The sequence below is a fragment of the Panthera onca genome, chromosome A2 (assembly GCF_046562875.1).
Source record: "Panthera onca isolate mPanOnc1 chromosome A2, mPanOnc1 haplotype 2, whole genome shotgun sequence".
Taxonomy (NCBI): domain Eukaryota; kingdom Metazoa; phylum Chordata; class Mammalia; order Carnivora; family Felidae; genus Panthera; species Panthera onca.
Genome location: NC_138340.1, coordinates 5712129 through 5737478, shown reverse-complemented (window position 1 = coordinate 5737478; position 25350 = coordinate 5712129). Strand labels below are relative to the sequence as shown.

Genomic DNA, 25350 nt, shown 5'->3' with positions numbered 1-25350 from the left:
TGTGCAAACCCGGAGGGGAGGGGGAAGCAAGGCGCTCCCCCTCTCTGCCTCTGGTCCCAGCTTTGGGCCTCCCTAGGGTTCCCGCTCCCCCTCCCCAGACACCCCACACTAGGTTCTCGGGCTTAGAAACTCCCACCAACCAGATCCTGGCCTCCCCTGATGCCCAGAGCCCTGTCCGTACCCCTTCCACCAGGCCCCAGCGGCCCCCACGGCAGAGTCCAATTTGAAGTCTGATCGTGCCTCTCCTGGGAGAGCCCTGGAGGGCCTTGGTGGCTGGCCCCACCCTGCTGCCCTCTTCACTCACCTCTGGACTCTAACTCCACTTAATGCCACCATCCATTCACCTCTCAGGGTTCAGATGTCACCTCCTCCAGGAAGCCTGTCCTGAATACTCCCTGCTCACACATGGGGTGGGGGCAGGAGAAAGGAGGGCGTAGGGTAGCCAAGAAATCTGTCCCTGACCCTGGCCCACCCAAATCCTCTTTCAGGGGCCTCCCCCTCTACTTCTCCAGGGATCTGCTGCTTCTCCCCTGGGGCCTGGACTCCCCCCTTCCACAATGTCTCCAGTTACTATTAATACAGACGACTGGCACGTTCTGAGCGCCCTTCCCCCCCAGGTGCAAGGCGATAAAACCGCAGCTCCTGGGCAACTGGGAAAGTGGCTTTATGGCCCTTCCTCTCCCCCATGCACAAAGGAGCTCTTGGGAGCACAGGGGGAGGGAGGGAGGGTTTGAGGGAGAAGGACCCGTACATTTGAAAAGAGAAAAAAATAGTCTCGTGGAGGAAACAGCAATTGCAGAGACCAGAAGCGGGTTGGGAGGCACAGGCTCTCTGGCCCCTCTTGCTTCCCATGTGTGGAAATCAAATCTCAGCAACGTGAAGCAACTGGCTTAGGGCCCCACGCCCAAGAGGCCGGGCCTTCTCCCTCCCTCGCCCTGGATGTGCTTCAAGGAGAGGCTTATTGTTCAAAGGTGAAGCCACTTGGTGAGGGGCCGTTGGCCAGCAGCTCTGGAACCCCCTTCCCTTCGGCTGGGGCAGCTGGACCGTGAGCACCGCCCCCCCCCCCCCCCCTACGGGGTGCGACCCAGACGCTCACAGACTACCTGCGCCCCATCCAGGATCGTTTTCCGTTCAAGGCTTGCCGGGGCTCCCTGCTTCCGCGCACTGCTGACCCCGGGTCACTTTGGCTTCCATCCGGCAAGAGAGGGCTGGGGGCTGCCCCACCACCCATGCGGGCCTGTCTCCCCTGCTCTGCCTCCTGACCCCCGCACGCCACCCGCCTGCCTGCCCTCCGCTACGCCCAACCTCCCAACTAGGCAGTTAGTGGGCTTCTGCGCGCGCTTCCGCCTCACGCCTCCGAACTGGGGCGGCTCGGTCTTCAATCTGGGACAAGTGGGGAACCCGAGGTGGCTTCTGAGGCCCGAGACAGTCCGGGCCTCCCCAGCAATCGATGCCCGGCCGGCCCGTGTGCTCCCGCGATCAGGGCACACGCGGTGTGGGTGCAGATGCGCGGGTCTGGGCGGGGCCGGAGAGGGGACCCGGCAGGAGGGGATCGCGCGGACGTGCGGCGAGCGGAACGGAACCAGGAGCCAGACTGAGCGCCGAAGGTGCTGGGTTCAAAGGAGAGAGATAAGGCGCAGCCCGGGGACCTGCCGCTGGATCTGGGCCAGGCGCGCCTCCGGACAGGCCTGGAGCGGGGGTGGGGGTGGGGGCGGAGCTAGGCCGGGGCCCGCGGCGCGGGGCGGGGGGGTCCGGGAAGCGGTCCAGTCCGCGGAGGGGGCCGAGCGCCGTCCGGACCCCGCGCCCCGCAGGGGCCCGCCCCGGCCCGGCCCCGCCCCTCCAGGCCCCGCCCCCCCACCCCTGCCTACCTCCTGGGCCCACGGCGGAGGCGGCCCCGGGAGCAGAGTCCCGCTGCCGCGTGCGGGCCGCGCCTGCTCTTTCCTCTCCGCGTCCGTCCCCGCCGCGCCCCGCCGCCTGCGCCCCCAGGTAAGCGAGCGCCCCGCGCCCCGAACGCCGCCCGGAACGCCACCCTCGCGGCGAGCCCCGGCCCCGCCTCCGCGGCCATGGCGGCCCCGGTCCCCATCACCGCGCCCCCGGGCGGCCTCTCGGCGCTTCCCATCCGGTCCCAGGCCCCGGCCGCCGCCCCGAGCGAGCCCTGCTCCCCCGAGGGTCGCGGCGCCGCGAGCGCCGGGGACGCGGCTGCGAGGCGGGCGGGCGGGAGGGAGTGGGGGCGAGCCCGGCGCGGCGACGCGGGGTGGGGGTGGGGGGGGCATCCGGATGTGTGAACGCGAGCAGCGCCGCGGGCGTGTGGGTCTGACACCCGCGAGCCCACACCGAGCGCCTGCGTGGGGGCCACCGACGTGCCCGCGCTGGGGGCGCAGCCGGGGCCCTGGCCTCGCAGCCCGGCCGCGTAGACGGCTGGCAACGGCGTAAACAGACTCGGATCGCTCCAGCCCGCGCTGAGTGCGGGGAAGACGACACCTCGGGGAGACGGGGTAAGGGGTGGGGGACGGATTGTCGGAGGAGGTGTCATCCGGGCTGAGTGGACCAGCCAGCGAGGGCTGCTGAGGCCCAGGAAGCACCAAGATTCCGAGGCGGGGCCCAGCCCGGTGTGTCTGCGGGGCAGAAAAGAGGCCAGCGTGGCTGGAGCGCGGAGAGGGAGGCTTGGAGGTGGGGAGAGTTTGGCCCGAGCCTCGAAGATGGCGGGGAGTGAGTGAATTCCATTCTCAGGTCTGGGGGGGGGGGGGGGGGTACGGGAGGCTTAGAGCCAAGTGAGCTCCCCGGTCGTGTTGTGTCTTAGGAAGATCCCGTGCTGTGGGCAGGAGGGATGGGAGGAGACCCGGGAGGAGGCTGCTGGTTTGCACCCCCCTGGAAGGAGCGGTGGAAAGCGGGTGACGGGTGGGGGGGGGGGGGGTGTGCATCCTGGCAGAAGACGTCCTCTGCATTCCCTGCCTGCTTAGAAGTGGGGCGTGAAGTAACATGCTGGGAGGAGATTTCTGGCACTGGCAGCTGGGGGCATGCAGGGGCCTTTCATTCCGCGATGGGGAAACTGAGGGAGAAGCAGGTGGGGTGGGGCTGTTGTGGCCGAGTCTGACTGGCGAACCCCCTGAAATGCCGCCCGATGGGGGAGGCTCCTGGAGACCAACTCCACACCCAGGGGAGGTGTCCAGCGGCCGAGTGCAGGGGCCGCGCTGGCCCCACTAGGGTGACCTGGGTCTCTTTTAGGGAGGCTGCCTGAGGAACACATTCTGGAGGGTGGGGTTGCCTCTGAAGCTGCCCGGTCTCAACTCAGTCCCCTTCCAAGAGCAGCTGCTGTGAATCAGCATGGCTGGGGTAGGGGTTCGAGGAGCCTCACTCAGCACACCTGAGCCGGGGCGGGCCAAGCCAGGACTTTCCGTGCCTTTCCAGCTCACCTACTCCCAATGCGGGTGTCTTGAGAGGGGAAGGGAGAGGCGGTAGGAGTGAGCTGGGAGATTTGGTCACTGAACTGGCCTTGTGACCCCAGGGAAAGTTTTCTGAGCTTCTGTTTGCCCATCTGTAAAATGGGTCAGTAGAACCTATCCCTGGGAATGTTGTTCTGATCAGAGGAAGCCTTGGCTAGGAAAGGACTTGACTGTTTCCCCCCCCCCCCCCCCCCCCCCGCAGCCTCACACCTGAGGGGTTGGGGGAGGGCTCCAGAGCCAGTGGGAGTGCACAGCCTGAGGAGCCCCCATTTCTGCCTGCTCTCAGAAATGGGAGCGCTGTGTAACTGCGCCCACCTCCAGACCCAGGGCCTGCCTTCTGCAGACTGAGTGAGTCAGGCGTGTAAAGTGTTTGGTTGGCCCAGCGCCTGGCTTGGAGTGATCACTCGGCCCAGGAGCCACTGGGCTCCTGTATTTGGCAAGGGAGAGCGGGAACGGGCCATCACCCTTGGGATGCCCACAGGAAAGCAGGCATGGGGGGGGGTGGCGGGGCGCATGCTCCTCTCTTATCTGGGCACCGCAGGCTGTCCCCTTTCCGGCTGTCCGGAGGCTGCCTCTGACCTTGTCCCGCCTGTATGAGTTCAGTGCCCTCAGGCTAGTGACTTCACCTCCTTCTTGCCTCAGTTTCTTCACCTGTAAAATGGAAATAATAGCAGTCATCACCTCAGAGGCGAGTGTGGTGCCCAGCTGCTAATAAGCACCTGATGAAACAGCAGATGCCTGGATGTGTGGGGGAAGGGAGCCCAGAGGAGGGGCCTGATTCAGCCTGGGGAGGGGTCAGGGAAGGCTTCTCGGAGGAGGTGACCATTGGTGGGTCACTGAGGACGCCTAAGAGGTAACAGAGCAGAGAGACTCCAGTGGGGAGAGACTGGGGGGGTGCATGGGAGGAGCCACAAGCAGGAGCTGAGACCAGCATGGAAGCAGCTGGCTGGTCCAGATCATGATGGAGCTGAGTGAGAGGTGCCTGGATCCTGGAGAGACTTGAAGGGGGTGGGGGTGGGGGGCGGAGTGGAACGGCCACTGATTGGGGAACAGGTTCGGGTACGAGTTCAGGTACTGTTTGCAGCATTTGGAAATTGTGTCCCTGCTCCGCAGCCGGGTTGGAGGCGGGCTTTGAAGAAGCAAGGCTGGAGGTTGGGAGAGGTCCCCATGGGGGGGCGGGGGGGATAGAGAGAGGGCAGGACGAAATGGAGTAGGTGGCAAGGGCTCTGGGGAAAAAGGAGGAAGGGCGCCAGTGGCTCAATGGGTTAACTGTCCACTCTAGATCTTGGCTCAGGTCATGATCTCAGGGTTGGTGGGATCGAGCCCCTCTGTGGGCTCTGTGCTGACAGTGCAGAGCCTGCTTGGGATTCTGTCTCTGCCTCTCACCTGCACATATGCGCACGCGTGCACCCTCTCTCTCTCTCAAAATAAATAAACGTTTAAAAAAAAAAAAAGAAGGAAATGACCAGCCCAGCTGAGTTTCTGAATCCTCTGCATGAATAATTCAGTGGCAGGACTCCTACTCCCTTACTTGACTGTCCTTCCCACCCTCACCCCACCCCACCCCACCCCAAGCCATTCAGATGGGCTCTTTTTTTTTTTTTTAAGTGTATTTATTTACTTTTGAGAGAGGGAGAGAGAGCGCCGGGGTGCATGCCAGCACACGAGCAGGGGAGGGGCAGAGAGAGAGAGAGAGAGAGAGAGAGAGAGAGAGAATCCCAAGCAGGCTCAGCACAGAGCCTGATGCAGGGCTCCAACTCCCGATCATGACCTGAGCCACAATCGAGAGTCCGACGCTCAACCACCTGAGCCACCCAGATGTCCCCAGATGGACTCTTCTTTGCCACCCTTGAAGAGGCTCTGACCAGAGTGGCATCTGGGAGGTCTTTCTCCTCCTTCAATCTCGACTTTATACCTTTGTTAATATGAGGCTGTCACCCCAGTTCCCCACAATGAATGGCCGGGAGCTTGTTCTCTCCCCATCCCATCTTGGGCTCCCAAACGCATATTTTGCCCCAGGATCCCCTGACCGTGTGTCTGAGGAGGGGGGCCACGTGCCTGCCAGCCACACCTTGGAGAACCCCTCTGCCCTGCGCTTGGCCTCACCCCTCCTCCACCCTTAGGTCCGTCATTTATTCATCCAGCACGCATTTATGAAGTGCCTGCACCGGGAGGCACCGGGGACGAGCAACTACTTGGAGGAGTAATGTTGGGGGGGCGGGGGGGGGGGGGCTGGAGCAGAGGGAGCAAGGGGGAGAGTGGGCAGAGGGGCAGACGACCAGACTGAAGGTCTCAGGGCTCCCGGGTCCAGTAACAGGCCCTGGGAGGGTCCTCGCTTGAAGGGTGAGAGGAGTTGAGCCCTACCTCTTTGCAGTTTGCAGGGGCGTTGCTTTGCTGCTTTGTGGCCTCCCTACGGTGGTCATTTCTGGAACCCTGATGGCCCAGGCGGCTGCTGGCAGGAGGAAGGGAGCAAATCCACCCCCTTTCCCAGCGGGGTGGGGGGCAGGCTTCCGCCTTCCCCCTGCATATGGTGGGGCTCAGCTGACCTGGGAGACTTCTCGGAAGCACTGAAGTAGCCAGGGACAGGGCTCAGGTGGGGGTATGGAGGGAGGGGGCAGCGGCAGTGACCGGCAGGGCCCCGAGCTGGGGGTTGGAGCGGGACACTCTCAGAGAGGGGACAGGGATGCCGGGATGGCGGTCAGCAAACACCAAAGCAGGAGTGTCGTGAGGGTGGCCCTGCCATCGGCCTGCTGTCACTCCCTTTGCAGGTGGAGGAGAAAGGACTCGGCCCCCTCCCCCGCCCCTCCCTGTAAGGCATGTGGACGAGGGCCTGGTCACCTGGATCTGGTTACCCTTCCCACCCCCACTACTGAGCCAGGCAGACCCCAAACCCTACCAGCTTCAGAGGCTTTAATGAGAGGATTCAGAGCCTCGGACTATGGAACCTAGATTGGTTGGGGGTCCTGCTGAGAGCCAGGATGCTGTGGCCACAACTGCCTTCCCCATCCCCATCCCTGTCCACACCGGGGACAGGTGTGCCTAAGGGCAGTTCTTTTTGGCCCTGGCTCAGTTATGACGACGATCCCCGCAGGCACTGAGGAGCCACCGCGGGCACAAGGGAGTCTCACTAAACTATTAGGAGATGGCAGGGGACAAAGACAGTGACAGAGAGGGAGAGCAGGCAGGATGAGCTCTGGAAACATCTGCATCTAGATCTCCTTTTTCCATCTGAGATGCTGGTGAGGGCGGGTCGTAGTATAAGGCTGTCGCCCCCCTGCCCTGACCTCTTCCCACATGCCCCTCTGTTCCTGTGGGCTTCGTCTCTGTGCCTCGAAGCTACTGCACATGGCCCGGCCTCAGGGCCTTTACACAGCCTGTCCCCTTTGCCGAGAATGCTCTATCCCTGTGGCTTCCTCGTGTCTTCTTAGACCATCCTGACCTTTCTGTTTAAAATTGCAGCCCCCACTGTCCAGGACCTCTGCTCCATGAGGGCTGGGATCCTCATTTAGTGTGTTTCCTGCTATGACCCCAGCCCCCTGGCATACAATGAGTGTGTGTGTGTGTGTGTGTGTGTGTGTGTGTGTGTGTGTGTTGGGGGGGGGGGGGGGGCGTGTGGAGTGGCTAGCCAGAGACTGGAAGCAGCTGAGGGCAATTTAGGCCCCGAGTCAGGACACTCGGAACTTTCCCACATGTTCCTAGAATTTTCCAGAAATGCGTTCAGAGTAAGAGGCTGGGGGGGCAGAGCCTCTCTGAGGAGGTCACTTTTTCCCCCTCTTGATGGATTTCGAATCTTTCACTTTTGTATTTTTTTAACGTTTGTTTATTTTTGAGAGAGAGAGAGAGAGCATGAGCAGGGGAAGGGCAGAGAGAGAGGGAGACCCAGAATCCGAAGCAGGCTCCGTGCTGTCAGCAGGGCTCTGTCCCCACGAACGGTGAGATAATGACCTGAGCGGAAATCAAGAGTCAGAGGCTTACCCAACTGAGCCACCCAGGCGCCCCTGAATCTTTCACTTTTGAATAAAAAGAAAAAGGTTTTGGTGGGCCATTATCCGGGACAAATGCCAGGACCCTTGAGGATGTACGTTATCAGTGCTGTTTCGCAAAGGGGCTCATTTCTGACAATAAAGTCCAGTGTCTCCATGGCCATGTCTCCCTTTCACGTGCATGGAGGGACCAGAGGTTCCCCTGGTCTGTACATTCTGAGGAGGCGTGGTTGTACCCGTGCACGTGCTTGGAGTAATTGTGTATTTACTGTAACCTTCTTACACGATGAAATTCACACCACTCTGCAGAAATGGTGCGATTTATGCACTGGGATGTGTTCCTTAACTCTAAGAGCCCAGAGGACTAGCACGGGAAACAAAGCCTCTTACTTACATGCCTGAGTGGTTGGTCCTACGTTTTGGTGAAGTTGGCTCTGGGGGTTGAGGATTTTCAGACAGCAAGAGCCGTGGTGCTTGCGTTGATGACCTGTCAAAGATGCTTGTAGTAACTTCTGGATCGAGACGGGGGTGGGAGCGGGGGGGTGAGCCACAGGGCAGGTAGCTGCTCACCTATTTCAACCTTGGACAGTATTCCTCCGAGACTCAGTGAACGTACCTGATTGAAATTCTGGAAATAGGTGAAGGGGTCGCAGCTTGGGACCTTGGGGAAATCTGACAAGCACGTAAGTCATTTGCACACAGCGTTGCTCAAATATTGCCTAGAGATCGGGCACAGAGTATTTAGAAACCAGAACTGCATGGGTATGTGCAGCCACTGACTTTTTCATTCATAGGATAGTTCACTCCTGCTTCGGAGGCAGAGACTGGATGTGTCTGTTGTTACTGAAATATTCTTTAAACACCGCCCCTTGTAGGTTTTGGCTACGTTGTATCTGTTGCTTACTAAGGCATTCTTTGTTGCCTTACTTGTGCTGCCCAAACTTAGGTCTTCTGAGGAGGTAATATGGGAGCTGGGGCCAGAGTTAGAGCTGAGAGCAGACACAGACAGGAATCGGATCCTGTTCCTTGGAGAGCCCCCCCCCCCCACACCCACCCCGTTCGTTGGGGAGATAGACACGTCCCTGGGCAGTTACAAGGAAAAATAATGTGGACCAAATGGAGGATCCACAGGCTCCCTGATGCAGCCTGGAAGTCCCGGAAGGCTTCCTGGAAGCAGCAACAGGCAAGCTGGTTACTTGAAGGGCCACAGGAATGGTGGCTAGTGACTCAGGCCAAGGGGGACATCTGGGTATTGCGTTGGAGTGGTATTTCTGAAATCTGACCCAACCCTGGGAGTCCGGCCACGGACACTGGCTAAGAACCATGGGTGGGAGTAGGGGCTGTCTGGGTGGCTACCGGACGTCCTCTGGGTGCCGGGCAGGGGGAAGGGACAGGCTTGTACTTTGTGCCGCGTGCTGCTGAGGGCTGCGTGGGGGAAAGCGGTCTGCCCTGCGCGCCCCAGCCGCCCTCCATCCCCCACCACTGCCTCGCCCTGCATGAGTACACAGCCCTGCATCTGTGTGCATCCCCTACCGGAGGAGGGGCTCCCCTCAACCGACATCTGGGAGGAAGTGCAGTGGCTTGGCCTCTAGTTATGCAAACACCTCTGGTCCTTAAAGGGCCCCCGGATAGACAGCGTTTGGGCCGGGGGACCCCTCTCTCTCACCCCATGCTCCAGCCCCGCAGCCCTACCCCACCTGGAGAGGATGACCAGTGCTCACATGGGCCCTGCACGGGCTCCCCATCCTTCCTAGGCAGGCTGGCGGGATGGTGGCAGTTCATAGGAGGACAGGAGGTACCGTTCGCCTGACACCATCCGGCAGGAGCAGATCTGCCCAGGCCTGTGGACTCCCAACAGTCACTGTTTGCCAGTACCTGACCCAGAACCCGGACAGGTGCGTGGAGGTCGGAGAGGAGTGCCTGGGGGTGCTGCGGCTCCAGAGCCCTTAAGGCCCTGCCCTTCCCCATCGTCACCCCTCTTTATGCTCAGAAGGCACTTTCTCAGAGTCCCACACCTGGAGGTTTGCCCAAAGAGCTCTTGTCCCCTCCCACCGCTGGGTTGGTTGTCCCCCAATTCCTGCCAAGGCGGGTGGTTCCCAGATCAGGTTACCACCCCCCCTCCCCCGGCCCCTGTCCCCTCCGAGATGCCAGCCACCGACGAGCTCCTGGGCAGCACTTTCCTCACCTGTGAAATCCCAAGGACAGCCCACGAGGGAGGAGAGTTCACAGAATCACTCCCTTCGGACATCGAGGCCTGAGCCTCCCATGCTGCCACTGGATCTTTAAGGCCCAGGTGACAGGCACTTGCCACCCTCCCCTTGACGAGGAAGGCTTGGACCTGGGCTGACAGCCTCATCAGCATCAGGTGCCGGCCGGCCAGGACTGAACATCGTCTTGTTTTCATTGTTGGTTGTCTTATGGTCCCTGTCCGCATGGGACACTGATGCTGGCTTTCTCTTTAGGGGAGGGAGGGGAAGTTTCTTCTGAAAATAAATGTACTGAAAAACAAAACTCGCCTTCTGAAGGAGACGGGTGGGTGCCTGATGCACAGATGGGAGAGGCCGGGGTTGTGGGAAGGATGGAGACGGGGGCTCCCTAACCTAGCCTGGGGACCCCGGGCAGGGCTTCCTGGTGGACGTGTCTGAGAGCAGAGTCGTGAAGAACCAGGAGGCCTTGGCAGGCAGAAGGAAAGGCATCACTGGCTGGGGGAACAGCACGTGCAAACACCCGGAGGCGTACCTGGGGGCAACGTGCCGGGGGCAGGAACTTTTGCGGGATTTCAAGCCAAGAGTCTGATTTGCACGTTGGAAGGGCGGCCTGAGCAAAACCCGGAGGCGGGGAGCCCAGGGAGGAGGCCACAGTTACTGACATGAGACATGAGGGCGTGGCCGTGGGACGCGAGTGGGAAGGGACCCGCTTGCTAGTCACGGGGCAGATGGATGCTATCGCAGGGGCTCTGTGACCCGGGCGTGTGTGGAGGGCTCCGGGACAACTCCCAGATTCCTGTCCCCAAAGACTGGGTGGAAGGTGGGACCGTGGCCAAGAAGCCTGGGGAGGAAGAGAGCACACCCGGGTGGGGGAGGGCTTGAGCGCGATGCGTCTGGGAGAGAGCAGTCAGGGGGTCTTGGCTTAGCAGGTTTGTTGTGGGAGAGACCTGGGAGCCGTGCTGATCAGCTGTGCTGATCACAGCTTCCAGCAACAGCAGATGGCAGTGGGGGTCCAGGACTGGATTTGGGGCCAGAGGGGAGGAAACCCAGCATGGGTTAGAGACAGGACAGCAGAGGGGAGGGGAGCCGGGACGCCTCGGTTCTCCGAGGGAGGGGCAGACGAGGGGTCGGATACGCAGTAAGAGGTCATGGACACGCGGGCCGCGGTTGGCCAGGGAGGTGGAGGGAGTCCCTGGGGACCTAGGCCGAGTGGGCGGGAATGAGGTGGAGACGGAGTGACATACAGGCACGAAGGCAGGGTCTGCTTTCCAAGAATGCCAGGGTGGCCGCCGATGAGCTGAGGTTCCGTGAGCCCGTGTGCATCTGGGATGCCCAGTGGTGTAGACGAGAGTTCAAGCTCCAGCTGTTTGCCAGTTGTGTGACCCCGGGTAGATGACTCAGAGTCTCTGAGACTCAGCTTATCCACGAAATGGGGACCCTGACAGCATCTTCCTCGGGGCATGTCTAACATTTGCAGCGTAGGAAGGTAGGGCACTTGGTAGGGCACAGATCCTGCCCTGGGGCAAGCCTCTATGGGTGACACCTGGCCTGGTACCAGCACCCCAGGCATGTTGGGCAATCCCCGGTACGTGTATGGGCAAGGCCTGCTGTCCCAAAAAGAAGCCTGGCTTTTGCTGCTACTTGGCCCTACCCGAACCTGGCCCCATGTACGCTGTCACCAGGGAGCGGCAGAGGGGCCCAGTGGCCAGCTGGTGGGAGAAGTAGGGCAGGTGTTAGACGAGATCGGGTGAATAAGGGGTGCCATCAGAGTGTAACCTGGAACCCACAGTTCTCTGGCATTGCTGAAGGGGCTGACCTGGATTGGGAATCGGTTTCTTTTTTTTTTTTTTTTTTTTTAATTTTTTTTTTTTTTAACACTTATTTATTTTTGAGACAGAGAGAGACAGAGCATAAACGGGGGAGGGGCAGAGAGAGAGGGAGACACAGAATCGGAAGCAGGCTCCAGGCTCTGAGCCATCGGCCCAGAGCCCGACGCGGGGCTCGAACTCAACGGACCGCGAGATCGTGACCTGAGCCGAAGTCGGACGCTTAACCGACTGAGCCACCCAGGCGCCCCGGGAATCAGTTTCTTAATGGTCAGCTGAGGTGGGGGGGTGCACATTGACAGCTAGAAATGCCCCCTCAGAGCCCATATCTCCTCTGCCAAGCACCCCTTCGGTGGGAACCTTTATGTTCCTTCTGTACTCATGTGATTTTCTATTTTAAAAGTCACCTTTAATATATACACACCCTAGAACCTTACTCAGCCTTAAAAGGCAGGACGTTCTGACAGCTGCTGCAACATGGACCTTGGGACCTATGCTCAGTGAAATAAGCTAGTCATTCAAGGACAAATATCGTATGATTCCACCTGTGGGAGGTCCCTAGAGTCATCAAATCCATAGGAACAAAGCAGAATAGGGGTGACCAGGGTTTGGGGGTGGAGGAGTGGGGAGCTAGTGTTTAATGGGGACAGAGTTTCAGTTTTGCAAGACAAAACCCCGGAGATGAATGGTGCTGATGGTTGCCCAACATTGTGACTGTGTTTAATACCACTGAGCTGTATGCTTCAAAATAGTAAGCCCAGGGGCACCTGGGCGGCTCCGTCGGTTGAGCGTCCAACCTTGGCTCAGGTCATGATCTCACGATGCGTGGGTTCGAGCCCCGCGTCGGGCTCTGTGCTGGCAGCTCAGAGCCTGCTTCAGATCCTCTGTTCCCCTCTCTGTCCCTCCGCCATGCACTCGCTCGCTCTCTTTCGAAAGTAAACGTTAAAAAAATAGGATGGTGTATTTTTATGTTCTACGTTTTCTACCACAATTTAAAAAAATTTCAGTCACCCTGAAACATTCCTTGTAAAAATCCCTGAATCCCAAAACAAGCAGACCAGCTCCTCCCTCCCCCGACTTCCTGATATAATAACTCTCCTGATTATGGATATATATATATATATATATATATATATATATATATACACACACACACACACACACACAGACATATAAGAATATAATCCTTATAGCCTACTTCTGTGACTTAAATTGCCTATATGTGGCCATGGGAGAAGATATAAAGTCTCTTCGTATTTCTTTAAATATTTTTTCTGGCTCCGTTCTTGTTTCCTTCTCCTTTTGGGACTCTAATTAGATCTGATAATGTCCCAAAGGTCACTGAGACTCTACTTTTTTTTTTTTTTTTTTTCCAATTGTGGTAAAATATACAAAATGTAACACTGACCATTTTAACCACTGTTAAGTGTGCAGCTTAGTAGCATTGAGTGCATTCACAGCATCGTGCAGCCATCACCACTGTCTATTTCCAGATGGCACATTTTTTTTTTTTTAAGATTTTATTTTTAAGTGATCTCTACACCCAACGTGGGGCTCGAACTCATGACCCTGAGATCAAGAGTTGCACGCTCTGCCGACTGAGCCAGCCAGGAGACCCCAGATGGCACATTTTTATTTCATCTTTGTTTTTTCTTCTCTGTTCTTCAGTTTGGATGTTTAGGATTTATCTAGCTTCAAATTTATTAACTCTTTCTTTTTTCTTCTTTGATAGGCAATCGAGCCCACATGTGACTTTTTAATTTCAAGTAATTTCAGTTTTAGAATTTACATTTAGGGGGCAGCTGGGTGGCTCAGTCAGTTAAGTGTCTGACTCTTGATCTCCGCTCAGGTCTTGATCTCAGGGTCGTGAGTTCAACCCCCACATTGGGCTCCGTGCTGGGTGTGAAGGCTACTTAAAAAAAAAAAAAAAGTTACGTTTGGTTCATTTTTCTGCTTTTCTGCTGAGGTTTCTTATTCATTCAGTAGTAGCTATTTTTTTCTTCACATCTTTGAATAGATTTATAATAGCTGCTTCCAAATCCTTACGTGCTCATTCCGACATCTGGGGCACTTCAGAGGTTAGTCCCCATTAATTTCCTTCTGCTTTGAGTATGGGTCATGTTGCCTTATTTCTTCAAGGGTCAAGTAGTTTGGGGTTGCATTCTGGACATTGTCAAGATGTGTTGGGGAGACTCTGGATTCTGTTGTGTTCCTCTGGAGAGCACAGCTTTTTTTTAAATGTATTTTTTATCAGGCAATTAACCTGTCTGGACTCAAGCTCTAAAAGTCTGTTTTCCTTATGGTGGGTGACAAGTGAGATCTCACTTCCTTTCTTCCTTTCTTTTTTTTTTAGGTTTATTTATTTTGCAGAGAGAGAGAGGGAGAGAATGAGCAGGGGGGCAGGGGGAGAGGGAGACTCCTAAGCAGGTCCCACGCTCAGCGTGGAGTCCGATGCAGGGCTCAATCTCATGGCCTGAGCCGAAATCAAGAGTGAGACACCGGGGCGCCTGGATGGCTCAGTCGGTTAAGCGTCTGACTTCGGCTCAGGTCAGATCTCACGGTTCGTGAGTTCAAGCCCTGCATCAGGCTCTGTGCTGACAAGCTCGGACCCTGGAGCCTGCTTCAGATTCTGTGTCTCCTTCTCTATCTGCCCCTCCCCCACGCTTACGCTCTGTCTCTGTCTCTCTCAAAAATAAATAAACATAAAAAAAAAAAAAAAAGAGTCAGACACTTAATTGTCTGAGCCACCCAGGCATCCCTCACTTCCTTTCTTTTAGCCTTAGCTAGGCTGGTTGGAGCCTGCCCTGAACCACCGCACAGAATTTTTGTGTAGAATTCGGAACTTCCTTTTTCTGGCTTTCTCCTTTCCTGCGTGTCCTGTCCCATTGAGTTATTGTCGTCTTTCTGGGTTCTGTCTTCTCATTTTTCAAGCCGGCTTCTATTTCCAGTGAATAACAGTAAAAAAGGAAACGCGCCCTGTGCCTTATCCCTGGTATAGATTCCCCTCCAACTGCTACCTATTTTGGGTCATGCTAGAGCAGCACCAGCAGACTTGTGGAAATGTTCCTTATCTGCACTGCCTATTAGGGTAGCCACAAGCCACATGTGGCCAATGAGCATAGACATTTTGCTGGTACAACTGAGGCATCGAATTTGAAATTGAATTGAAATTCCATTTCCATTCATTGCAATTCAGAAAGCCCCCTGCTGTTAGTAGCTGCCGCGCTGGACAATGCAGCACTGAGGGGTTTTAGCTTCGAGGTAGCGGTGCTTAGTGTGTTCAGTATGGAGTCCAGAGTTTCTTGTCTCCGAGGGGGCTGGTCCGATGCGGCTAACTCCGCATCCCCCAGAAGCTGAGCTCTCCTGGTGGTTTTCCATTGCATAAATTACTTATCAGGTCATCAGTGGCCCCCTGCGTTTTGCTTTTATTTTTTTTTAACTCCTTGACTGCCCCCTCCCCAAGTCCGTGAGCATAACATTTCCTCCTCCTTTTGTCCCTTTGGTTAATTTTTAAATTAAAAAAAAAAAAAATGAACCGTGGTAAAATACACATAACATAGAAATTACCATCCTGACCATTTAAAAAAAAAAAAAAAAAAGGTTTATTTAGGGGCTCCTGTATGACTCAGTCGGTTAAGTATCCGACTTCAGCTCAGGTCACGATCTCACGGTTTGTGAGTTTGAGCCCCACTTGGGCTCTGTGCTGACAGCTCAGAGCCTGGAGCCTGCTTCGGAGTCTGTGTCTCGCTCTCTCTCTGCCCCTCCCCTGCTCGCGATCTGTCTCTCTCTGTCTCAAAAATAAAATAAAACATTAAAAAAAATTTTTTTTTTAAAGGTTTATTTTATTTTTGAGAGGGAGGGAGAGAGGACAGAGAGAGAATCCCAAGCAGGCTCCACACTGTCAGCTCAGAGCCTGATGCGGGGCTCAAACTCATGAAATGTGAGATCTTGACCTCAGATGACATCAAGAGTCAGACTGAGCCACCCAGGCGCCCCCGATCTTGACCATTTTACACAGTTCAGTACTGTTAAAATATTCATATTGTTGTCTATCCGTCTCTAGAACTTTCTCATCTCCCCAAACTGAGACTCTGTCCCCATGAAACACCGACTCCTCACCCCCTCCCCTGCCTCCCACCGTCTACTTCCTGTCTCTGTGGACAGGACTCCTCCAGGGACCCCCTGTAGCAGAATCGAACAGTATCTGTCTTGTGACTGGCTAGCTCAACTGAATATAATGTCCCCAGGGCCCCTCCGTGTTGTGTCTTCCTCCTCCTTTCAAGTTACAACGTAAGATCTCATTGTGGGGCACCCAGATGGCTCAGTTGATTAAGCATCCAGCATCTGACTTTGGCTCAGGTCATGATCTCATAGTTCATGGGTTCGAGTCCTGCGTCAGGCTCTGTGCTGACAGCTCAGAGCCTGGAGCCTGCTTCGGATTCTGTGTCTCCTCTCTCTGCGCCTCCCCCCCCCCGCCCAACTTGTGCACGCTCGCTCACGCTCTCTCCCTCTCTTAAAAATAAATTTTAAAAAAAAAGATTTCATCATATGGAACCCTGAGGCTTCTGATCTCCAACTGTTAGACATCAGGATTGCAAGTTTTCACTGGAAGGGAGAGAGGGATAGACTCCAAAAAGGCACAGGGACATCTGGGGAGTGATGGATGTGTTCATTATCTTGACTGGGGCCATGATTTCATGCATATGTACATACATCAGAACATGTCAAACCACACACTTTAGATGTGCAGTTTTTTGCATCTCAGGGGTCCCTCAATAAAGCTGTATTTGTGTTTTTATTGTAATAGCCCAAGAGGGCTCCCCTCACCCCCAAACCGTATGCTTGATCAGTTCCTGTGCAGGTGACAGATCCCAACGCCCCGCCCCTTAAACTCCAAGAGACCTGATCCTCTCCTTTCTTGGTCTTGAAACCTTCCAGACTGACCCCACCCCCGACACACCCCCACGCTAGGTGGTGCTGGGGACCCCAGAGGTCTGTCCCTGGCCTGGCTGTCACAGTCTAGGGGGACACTGAGAGCCAGCTAGCTTTCTAAGTTCCAGGGCTGAAGAAATCTCTGAAGAAAGGCCCAGGGGTGGGGCAGGGCAGGGTGGGGCCGGGCCAGGATGGGGACAGGGCTCTGCTGAGGGCAGGAAGGGCAGAGAAGGGTTCTTAAGGAAGAAATTGAATCTGACCCAGGTCTCGAAACACTAGTAGGACCTGGTCCTTTGAAGCACCTGTCGGTGGCCCTGCAGAGACGGAGGGCCTGAGGCACTTGTCCACACTGCAGACTTCTGATCTGCCTCTGAGAACTACCGACTTTGAGTCGCTGGGGAGACAGCGAAAGGATGAGTTTGTAAAGAAGTGCTTTGTAAATTTTGGATACACTCCAAAGTCTGAGAAACATGACATAAATATTAAAAGAACGTGGAAGAAAATATTTGTATTTCAGAATATGAAAGACCTTCCTTCAATTTTACTCATTAAAACATCGTAGATGAAGTGGCATGTAAAATGCATCTATAGTTCTTAAATGGTAGTATGATGAAAACATACATACCCACTACCAGGTTAAGGCACAGACTATGCTTGAATAAAGCAGGTGGAGGCATTTCAGGCTGAAGGCTTGGCTGATGCAAAGGCCCGGAGGCTGGACGGACCGCTGGGGAAAGCCCTTGGGCATCCCAGCGTCTGGGTGTGGGATAGCGCAGGGGCTCCCCGGAGCCGTAGGAGGGGGCGGATTCCATCAGGGTGGCCCACGGCCAGCCCCAGGCAGCTGCAGAGTGACCCCCATGGCCCCAGTGTCGGTGGTCCGGCCGGCTGAATGACCAGTGGCTTCTTGCTCTGAGCCCGGGCTTCCCAGTTCCAAAAATGGGGAGACTGTGGATCTGCGTTCTGGGGATCAAGCTGACCTTGCCTGTCAAAGCAGATGGTTTCTTTTTAAGGAGGCTCTGCACCCAGTGTGGGGCTTGAACTCACAGCCCCGAGATCGAGAGTCACACATTTCCCCGACGGAGCCAGCCAGGTGCCCCGGTGGTTTCTTTCTCGAGAAAGTCGGACCACCTGTGCCAAAGCCCTCGTGCCCACCCACCTGTCGTGTCTCTGTACCACCCGTTCATTCATCCACTTAGCAAACGGTTGGCATCTAATGTTGTACCAGGCCCTGTTCTCAGGATTCAACGGTGCCTAAAACAACACTCTGGGCTTCACGAGTCTTCTGCCTTGAGGTGAGACAGACAAACTAGTAAATACGAGCTCATATAGGACAGGAAGGAGCAGAACAGGATACGGAGACGGAGTAACACAGAGGCTTCTTTGGTAGCCATCTGAGACGTTTTCTCTGATGAGTGAGCTGGGATATGAATAATGAGACAGAGCCAGACACGGGGCTGTGTGAGGGGACAGTGTGTGCAAAGGCCCCGGGGCAACAATGAGCTTGGTGAGTTGGACACAGCACATGCAAAGCCCTGGGGCAGAAATGAGCTTGGTGAATTAGAAGGCCAGCAAGCAGCCATCGTAATAAGTTGAGTTAGCGAGGTGAGGGAGGGTGTGTCAACAGAGCCAGAGTGCGGGGGCACACGTGTGTCTGCATAGCAGGGGCTGGGGTGAGGCAGAGCCCTGGACCTGGGGCCCTCCTCGGGGTCTTTGCAGGGAACGGCACGGTAATGACTCCTGGACTGGCTCCCCCTCTGGTCATTAGCACCCCGTAGGGCCTCTGAGCAGAGAGGCCCAGAGCAGAGGAACCAGGGCTATCTGGAGGGGACAGCCAGGGCCCAGGGCAGGGGCGGCTGTGGTTATCTACAAACAACCCCCGCTTAGCACATCATGTGTTCCCTGCCTGGGCCTCCAGCCGGAGTCAGGTGACCCCAGGCATTAGGCCAGGCTGCAGGGGCCGGGAGACTGTGTGTGTGTGTGTGTGTGTGTGTGTGTGTGTGTGTCCGTCCCTGGGCGGCCCAGACATCTGGAGTCTGAATTGATTTCCTTTTTCACAACCCGGGCAAGTCCTGCATTTCCAGCTGGACTTAAAATAAAACAAAACAAACCTATGTGCACAGCCCTGCTCTGCTGGGGCTGGGGCGTTTGGAGGTTCTGGGGACCAACAGGGAGCCGTAAGCTCATTCGGACCTCTGAGCGGGGACAGGGACCCTCTGCTCATCCTCCCTCCCCGCATCAGCCCGAAGCCCTAATCTCTCCCGGTCTGGGGATATTTTTAGCCACTAAGAAGGATTATCAGAGTCTGGCTCCCAGGTGGCAGGGGCAGGGCTGGGAGTGAGGCCAGAGAGGCTTCAAGACCCAGCAGTCCTGCTGGGAGACTGGGGGCAGGGCTGGGGTGATGGGGATGTAGGCTCAGTCTGGTTGGGCTGGACCAGCCACTCGGTGAGTCTCCAGATGACCTCTCCGTGGCCCTGGCCAAGCCCAGCCTGAGTTTATTAGCTGCAGCTTTAAGGGAAGGCTGCAGAGGCCGAGGAGGTTCTGGGAAGAACCATCCAGAACCTGCTGCAGGCCAGCACCCCTCCTGCCCAGACTGCCCCTCATCCCACGCTGCCCTCTCTGTTGCTAATACAGAAGTCAGTTACACGTAGTGCCCGTCCTACCCCAGGGGTCATTCCCACCACGTCGTGTGGGTATCCCATTTCACACATGGGGAAACTGAGGCACAGAGCAGCCTGGTTGCCTGTCTGAGGTTGCATTGCAGCTGGGACTCTGGCCCGTCTGCTGGGCTCCAGACCCTGTTCTCTTCTCACGCCAGAGTGTCTCTTCTTTATCGAGAGGGTGGAGGGGTGGGAGGGGACACTTTAGAGACAGGGTAGGGCTTCCGGGGCTAAGACCTCTGCGGTCCGGGTGGATCATTCTGACGTGGATGCCAGAAAGGTTTGCCTGGGCTTGCTTCAGCTGAGGGTGCTGGAGTTCCAGACTGGTCACGCTTCCTTCCTTCTCCACCCCCCACTGTTCCAAAAAGACTTTGTGACTAGCTCCCAGTATCACAGTGAGTGAAGCAGGGCTGGGGGAATGTGCTTTAACTGAATCCAAGGTCGGGGCAACCAGGGGGTACTTCCAGGAGGAAGTGACAAATGAACTGGGTTTTGAAGGATGCGTAGGAGTTTGCCAGACAAGGAAGGGGTGTAAGCCCTGTGGAGGCAGAGACCTTGCCTGTTCCCTCACCATGCAGTGTCCTCAGCACCCAACATAGGGCCATAACTATTAGACGGGCATTCTAGGCAGAGGACAGCAGTTGTAAAAGCTGGCTGTGGGAAATCCTCTGGTGTGGAGGGAGCAGGAGGCATCAGGCAGTGGGCTTTGAAGCTGGGACATCGGCCGAGGCCTCAGATTGGAAGATGCCATCGCCCGTGTGTACTCTTCCTCCTCCCAAGCTCATCACGGCTTTTGCATATGTCACAGCTGTGGTGGATCCTGATCTGGGTGGCCTTTGAGTGGGGCAAGAACATGGCATTGGGGGCCTGGACTCCTGGGTTCTGGCTTCAGCTCTGGCTGGCTGGGGGCTTTCCCGGGACTCCCCGCTCGCTTCCTTTGTGCTGGGGGCGGGGGGAAGGGGAGAGGGATGTCCGCTGGGTGAGGAGGGGGTTGGAGATGCCCTGCAGTGGGTGTGGCTCTGGTTGGGAGGCGGGAATGCCGGCCTGGGCACGTGTCCCTGTGCCCCTGTGGGTGTGTGGGATCAAGCCAACCTTGCCTGTTAGTGAAGACGGTTTCTCCTAGAGAGCTCAACCGCCCAGGCAGACGTGTCTGTGTCCACCTACCCATCTGTCTAGACTAGCCACGGTCGCACACCCTCGGCCGCTTGTCAAGCTGCTGCCAGGGTGTCCAGTGGTGGCACTGCCATTGTCAGTCACCTCGCTGATTGCCAGATGCCTCACAACCTGGTCCTTTGTCTCCGCCCCTCCCTGCGCTATTCCACACATCCCCGTGGACTTGAACGTCAGCCCTGCTGGCTCTGAGACTCGGACTCTGAGGCTTTTTCTTTTTTCTCCATTTGACTTGTCCTATTGTGATTTATAGGAAATAGGTGCTTGGTCTTTGTCCCTGGTCTCGCACAGAGCTTCCCAGACCCTTAGAATTTCCTGTGATAAGACTGATCAAGGAGTCTCTGGTTATGTTAACAAGGTGGCTTTGGGAAAGCCCCTGGTTGCCAGAGGAAGCAACTATGAACCCAGGGTAGAAACTTTCAGTGCCCCCTGGTCCCACCTCCAGGGAGGGGAGAGGGCCTGCAGGTGAACTCAGTCATCAGCGAATGATGATTTCATCCAGCCTCCTTTGTAATGAAGCCTCCATGAAAACCCGAAGGGCGTTGTTCAGAGAGCTTCCTGATTGGCGAATGCATGGAAATGGGGGGGGGGGGTGGTATATGTGGAGATGGGTGCCCCTTCCCCATGCCTTGCCCTCAACATCCCTTCTGTCTGGCTGTTGCCGAGTTGTGTCCTGTTGCAAGAGAACTGTGATCTAATCAGCAGCGTGTTTCTCGGCGTTCTGCGAGCTGCTCTAGCAAATTAATCAAACCCAAGGAGGGGGTCCTGGAAACCTCTGATTTATAGCCAGTTGGTCAGAAGCACAGGTAATAATAATTTAGGCCCAGTTGGTGTCTGAAGTGGGGGGGGGGGGTGGGGGGACGGTCTTATAGGACTGAGCCCTTGACCTGTGGGATCTGATGCTGTCTCCGTTGTTGAGTTGTTGTAGGACAGCTAGCTGGGGCCATGGTGGGGAGAAGCCCACCCATTGGAACTGGAATCAGAATGGTAGGCTCGGGGTGCCTGGGTGGCTCAGTCGGTTAAGCCTCTGACCCTTGATCTCAGCTCAGGTCTTGATCTCAGGGTCGTGAGTTCAAGCCCCACCAAAACGTCAACAGCAACAAACAGAACAGAATTATAGACTTTTTACTTAATTTATTTTATTTTTACCCCTTTATTTTTGAGAGAGAGAATGAACGAACGAGCGGGGGAGGGGCAGAGAGAGAGGGGGGACAGAGTATCCCAAGCAGCCTCCATGCAGACGGCACAGAGCCCGACGTGGGGCTCGAACCCATGAACCGTGAGATCATGACCTGAGCCAAAAACAGCTGCTTAACCGACTGAGCCACCTAGGCGCCTCCAGAATTATAGATGTTTTAAAAAAGAAACATTTAGGGGCGCCTGGGTGTCTCAGTCGGTTAAATGTCCAACTCTTGATTTCGGCTCAGGTCATGATCTCGTGGTTCGTGAGATCGGGCCCCGCGTCAGTCTCTGCACTGACAGCACAGAGCCTGCTTGGGATTCTCTCTCCCTCTCTCTCTGCTTCTCTCTTTCTCAAAATAAATAAACATAAAAAAAAAAAATAAATGCAAACATTTTAATTTGCAGAGAGAAAAGGGCCCACGTTGTAGATGCGTAACTCAGTGAATTTTCTCAACCTGAATAGCACTCGGACCAGGAGACAGAACATGCCAACCCTGGGCAACCCCACGTCCCCCTTCTGGTCACTGTCCCTAGAGCAGCCACTTTGTTGATGTCCAGCACTGTGGTAGGCAGAGTACTGCCCCCTTAAGATACCCACATCCCTAATCCTGGAAGCTTCATGTGGCAAAGGACAGTTGAAGTTGCTAATCAGCTGACCTTGAGATGGGGTGACCCTGGATTCCCTGGTGACCCAGTGTCATCCCAAGGGTCTTTTTTGGAGGGGGAGGGGGCGTTGAGGAGAGCACGCACAAGCGAGGGAGGGGCGGAGAGAGAGGGAGAGAGAGAATCCCAAGCAGGCTCCATGCCTAGCGCAGAGCCTGACGCGGGGCTTGGTCTCGTGAACCCTGAGATCATGACCTGAGCCGAAATCGAGTCGGTCGCTTAAGGGACTGAGCCACCCAGGCGCCCCAAGGGTCTTTGATAGAGGGAGGCAGGAGGCCCAGGGAGAGAGATGTGGGCTTTGAAGACAGAGGGGGCAGCCTTCCAGGGAGTACAGTGGCCTCTAGAAGCCAGAAAAGGCAGGAACGGGTTCTCTCCACCTCCAGAAGGAATGCGGCCCTGCCCAACCTTGATTTCAGCACCACAAGCCCCCGTCTCAGACCGCTGACCTCCAGTGTCTCTCGAGGGGGGCGCCTGGCTGGCGGTTCAGCAGGTAGAGCGTGCGACTCTTGATCTCAGGGTCGTGAGTTTCAGGGCCCCGCGTTGGGTGTGGAGATTACTTTAAAAATGAATACATAAATAAACATTAAAAAAAAGTCTCTGGGAACCTGCGCGCCTCCTCTCCACCTCCTTCCGGTGGACATCACCCCCTTCTGGCCTCCAGAAGGCCACTTCCCACACGGGCGCCAGTACCCCACCGCTAGTCATTGTATCTAAAATAAAACCAAGGGCCACAGAACCCCCAGACTCCGTGGGCGGGGGTGGAAAATGGTCCAGCCACCCCAGAAAACAGTTTGGCAGTTGCTTATGAAGCGAAACAAGCGACTGCCCCGTGACCCAGGGATCCCACTCGAGCCCCTAACAGAGGTTACCTTTGGATGGGGGAGATGGAGATTGACCGGGAAGGGGGGAAGACGCACGAGAGCTTTGTGGCGGGACAGGAGGCTGCATGACACGGGTACCTGTATTTGCCAGAGGTGACTCTACACGGAAGATTGATGCATTTTGCTCTAGTAAATTTTACCTTGAATGAAAAAAAAAAAAAACCATAAGCAAATATTAAACTCTAGCTAAGGATCTGCATGCTGAAATATGTAGGGGTGATATGGCTTGACGTCTGCTGCTGATTTTAAAGTGCGTCCAGAAGAGTAAATGGCCTGATGGCAGGGGGGCAGGGGGCGAGGGGGCCGGATGGAGGGGCGGATGGATGCACCAGCAGATGTGCAACAGAGCAAATGGGACAAAATGTGGGTGGTAGCATCTGGTGGTGGGTTAACGGGTGTTCACAGTAAATTCTTTCGGTTTTTCTGTAGGTTTGAAATTTTTAATCATAAATGTTGGAAATCATCCGAATTCCTCCCTGAAGCCCGCGGGCCCTGGGTGACCTGCCCCTTTCCCCCCCTCCCTGGCCTTCCCTCCTTCCTCTCTCCCCGTCACTCACCCTGCTCAAGCCACAGGGGTCTCTTGCTGTTCCCTCAATACTCTGAGCTCAGTCCTGCCTCAGGGCCTTTGCACCTGCTGCTTGTTTCTCTGAAAGCCCCTCCCGACCACCAGTACCCTCTTCTGCATAAACCGAGGCCCTCCTCACCTCTGGGTTTCACGTCAGAGGGTATCTCATTAGAGCTTCATTGGTCACCTCATTTAAAGTCATGGCCACCTGTTTATTTCCTACCAGGTTCCATCACACCGTGTTACCTCATTCATGAATGTTTACTTGTGCATTGGCTGCTGTCCCTGCTGGGCTGTGAGCTCCATGAGGACAGGAATGTGTCTCCTTTTTTCCCTGCTGTATCCTCAGCACCTAGCCCCATGCTGGCATGTATAAGTCGATCAGAGAACACCTCGTGGATGGATGGACAGATGGATGGGCAGCTGGGCAGGCAGATGGATGGATGGGCTGACAGACAGGTAGAGGGACAGATGGGTAGATGGACAGCTGGGCAGGTGGACGGACGGATGGACGGAAGGATAACTGGTTGGTGGATTGGTAGATGGACGGATGGATGGACAGATGGATGGACAGTGAATGGATGGCAGGGAAGAAGGCAGATGGACAGATGGCCATAAGGATGAACATCCTAAGTGGGGACCAGTGTGGGGGTCTGGACAGTTGTCTTAAGATCTTGGGAAGGGGCGGGGCGCCTGGCTGGCTGAGTCAAAAGAGCATGTGACTCTTGATCTCAGGGGGTTGTGAGTTCAAGCCCCATGTTGGGTGTAGAGATTACTTAAAACTTTAAAAGGTAGGTAGGTAGATAGATAGGCAGGCAGATCGATCGATCGATCAATAGATGGATCTCAGGAAAGGTCACAGCTGCTCAGACTCATCCAGACGGCCACTGGAAAGCTTTCTTGGCGGAGGGAGGCTCCACTTACGTGGCACACGGGGTCATGCAGGGGACCCTCTTGCCCAACCGCAGTCACGTAGCAAGCGAGGCAGCGACATTCACACCTGGAAGGGCGGGCGGTCAGGAAGGGAATCGCGGATTTCCCTTGTCGTCCTGGGCTGCACTGGAGGGACTGTCCCACAGTGACGGGAAGCTGTTCTGGACACCGGAGAACTCGAGTTGATGACCCCCGTCAGCCAGTCCCTTGACCACTGGCCACCTGTTTTCGCATCTGTAAAGTGCAGAATACTAGCTGTTTGCAGGAGCTGTGTCTGTAGGGTCAGTGGGCACCGGGCTAAGCACTTTGCGTGTCTCATCGGGCTGGGCCGACAGGTGGGTTACTGTCCCTGTTTGCCCAGTGAACTTGAGATTCAGAGAGGGCAGCTCATTTGCCTGAGGACACACAGCCGGAGGCTGCCGGGCGCTGGGGGGGGAGGCGAGGGCGGGGTGGCGGACCCTCCTGCCCCACCCGTGGGTCCTGCGGGCCGAGCTCCTTTTCACCGGACCCCGTGTCCACAGGATGTGGTCCAGCTTCAACGAGTGGTTTTGGCAGGAGAAGTTATGGTTACCACCCAACAGCTCGTGGATTGCCCTGGAGGACCGAGATGGCCTGGTGTACCCCCACCCCCGGGACGTGCTGGCAGCCCTGCCCCTGGCACTGGCCCTGGTGGCCATGCGCTTCACCTTCGAGAGGTGAGTGCCGGGGTCGCTCACACGTGTGTGTGTGTGTGTGTATGTGTGTGCACACACGACGTGCTCACCCCGGCCGGATGCCCTGCGGGGTTTCGTCCTAATGTGTCCTGAACGGAGCCTGGCTCTGAGCCCGCGTGCCTCTCCCAGCCCCGTCTTGTCCCCAGCCCTGTCTTGTCCCCAGCCCCTTGCGCCCACACCCTTCCAGCCTCCGGT

At 56.2% G+C, this 25350-nt stretch overlaps 1 protein-coding gene and 1 long non-coding RNA gene across 4 annotated transcripts in view; both read left to right on the top strand.

The window, feature by feature from the left end:
* Positions 1-1789: 1789 nt before the first annotated feature.
* Positions 1790-25350, top strand: part of CERS4 (ceramide synthase 4) — a 34809-nt gene continuing 11248 nt past the window's right edge. The window contains exons 1-2 of one of the 3 annotated variants that reach the window (XM_060630064.3): positions 1790-1986; positions 24964-25137. In XM_060630064.3, the coding sequence (XP_060486047.2) occupies positions 24965-25137 (173 nt within the window). In that variant the 5' untranslated portion in view covers positions 1790-1986; position 24964. Of the gene's footprint in view, positions 1987-2279; positions 2496-24963; positions 25138-25350 lie in introns of those variants that run through there. The other 2 variants (XM_060630066.3, XM_060630065.3) reach the window with 2 other exon arrangements.
* Positions 11499-15284, top strand: LOC144615751 (uncharacterized). The gene is made up of 2 exons (XR_013554332.2): positions 11499-14726; positions 14758-15284. It is a non-coding gene; the product is annotated as an uncharacterized LOC144615751 (long non-coding RNA).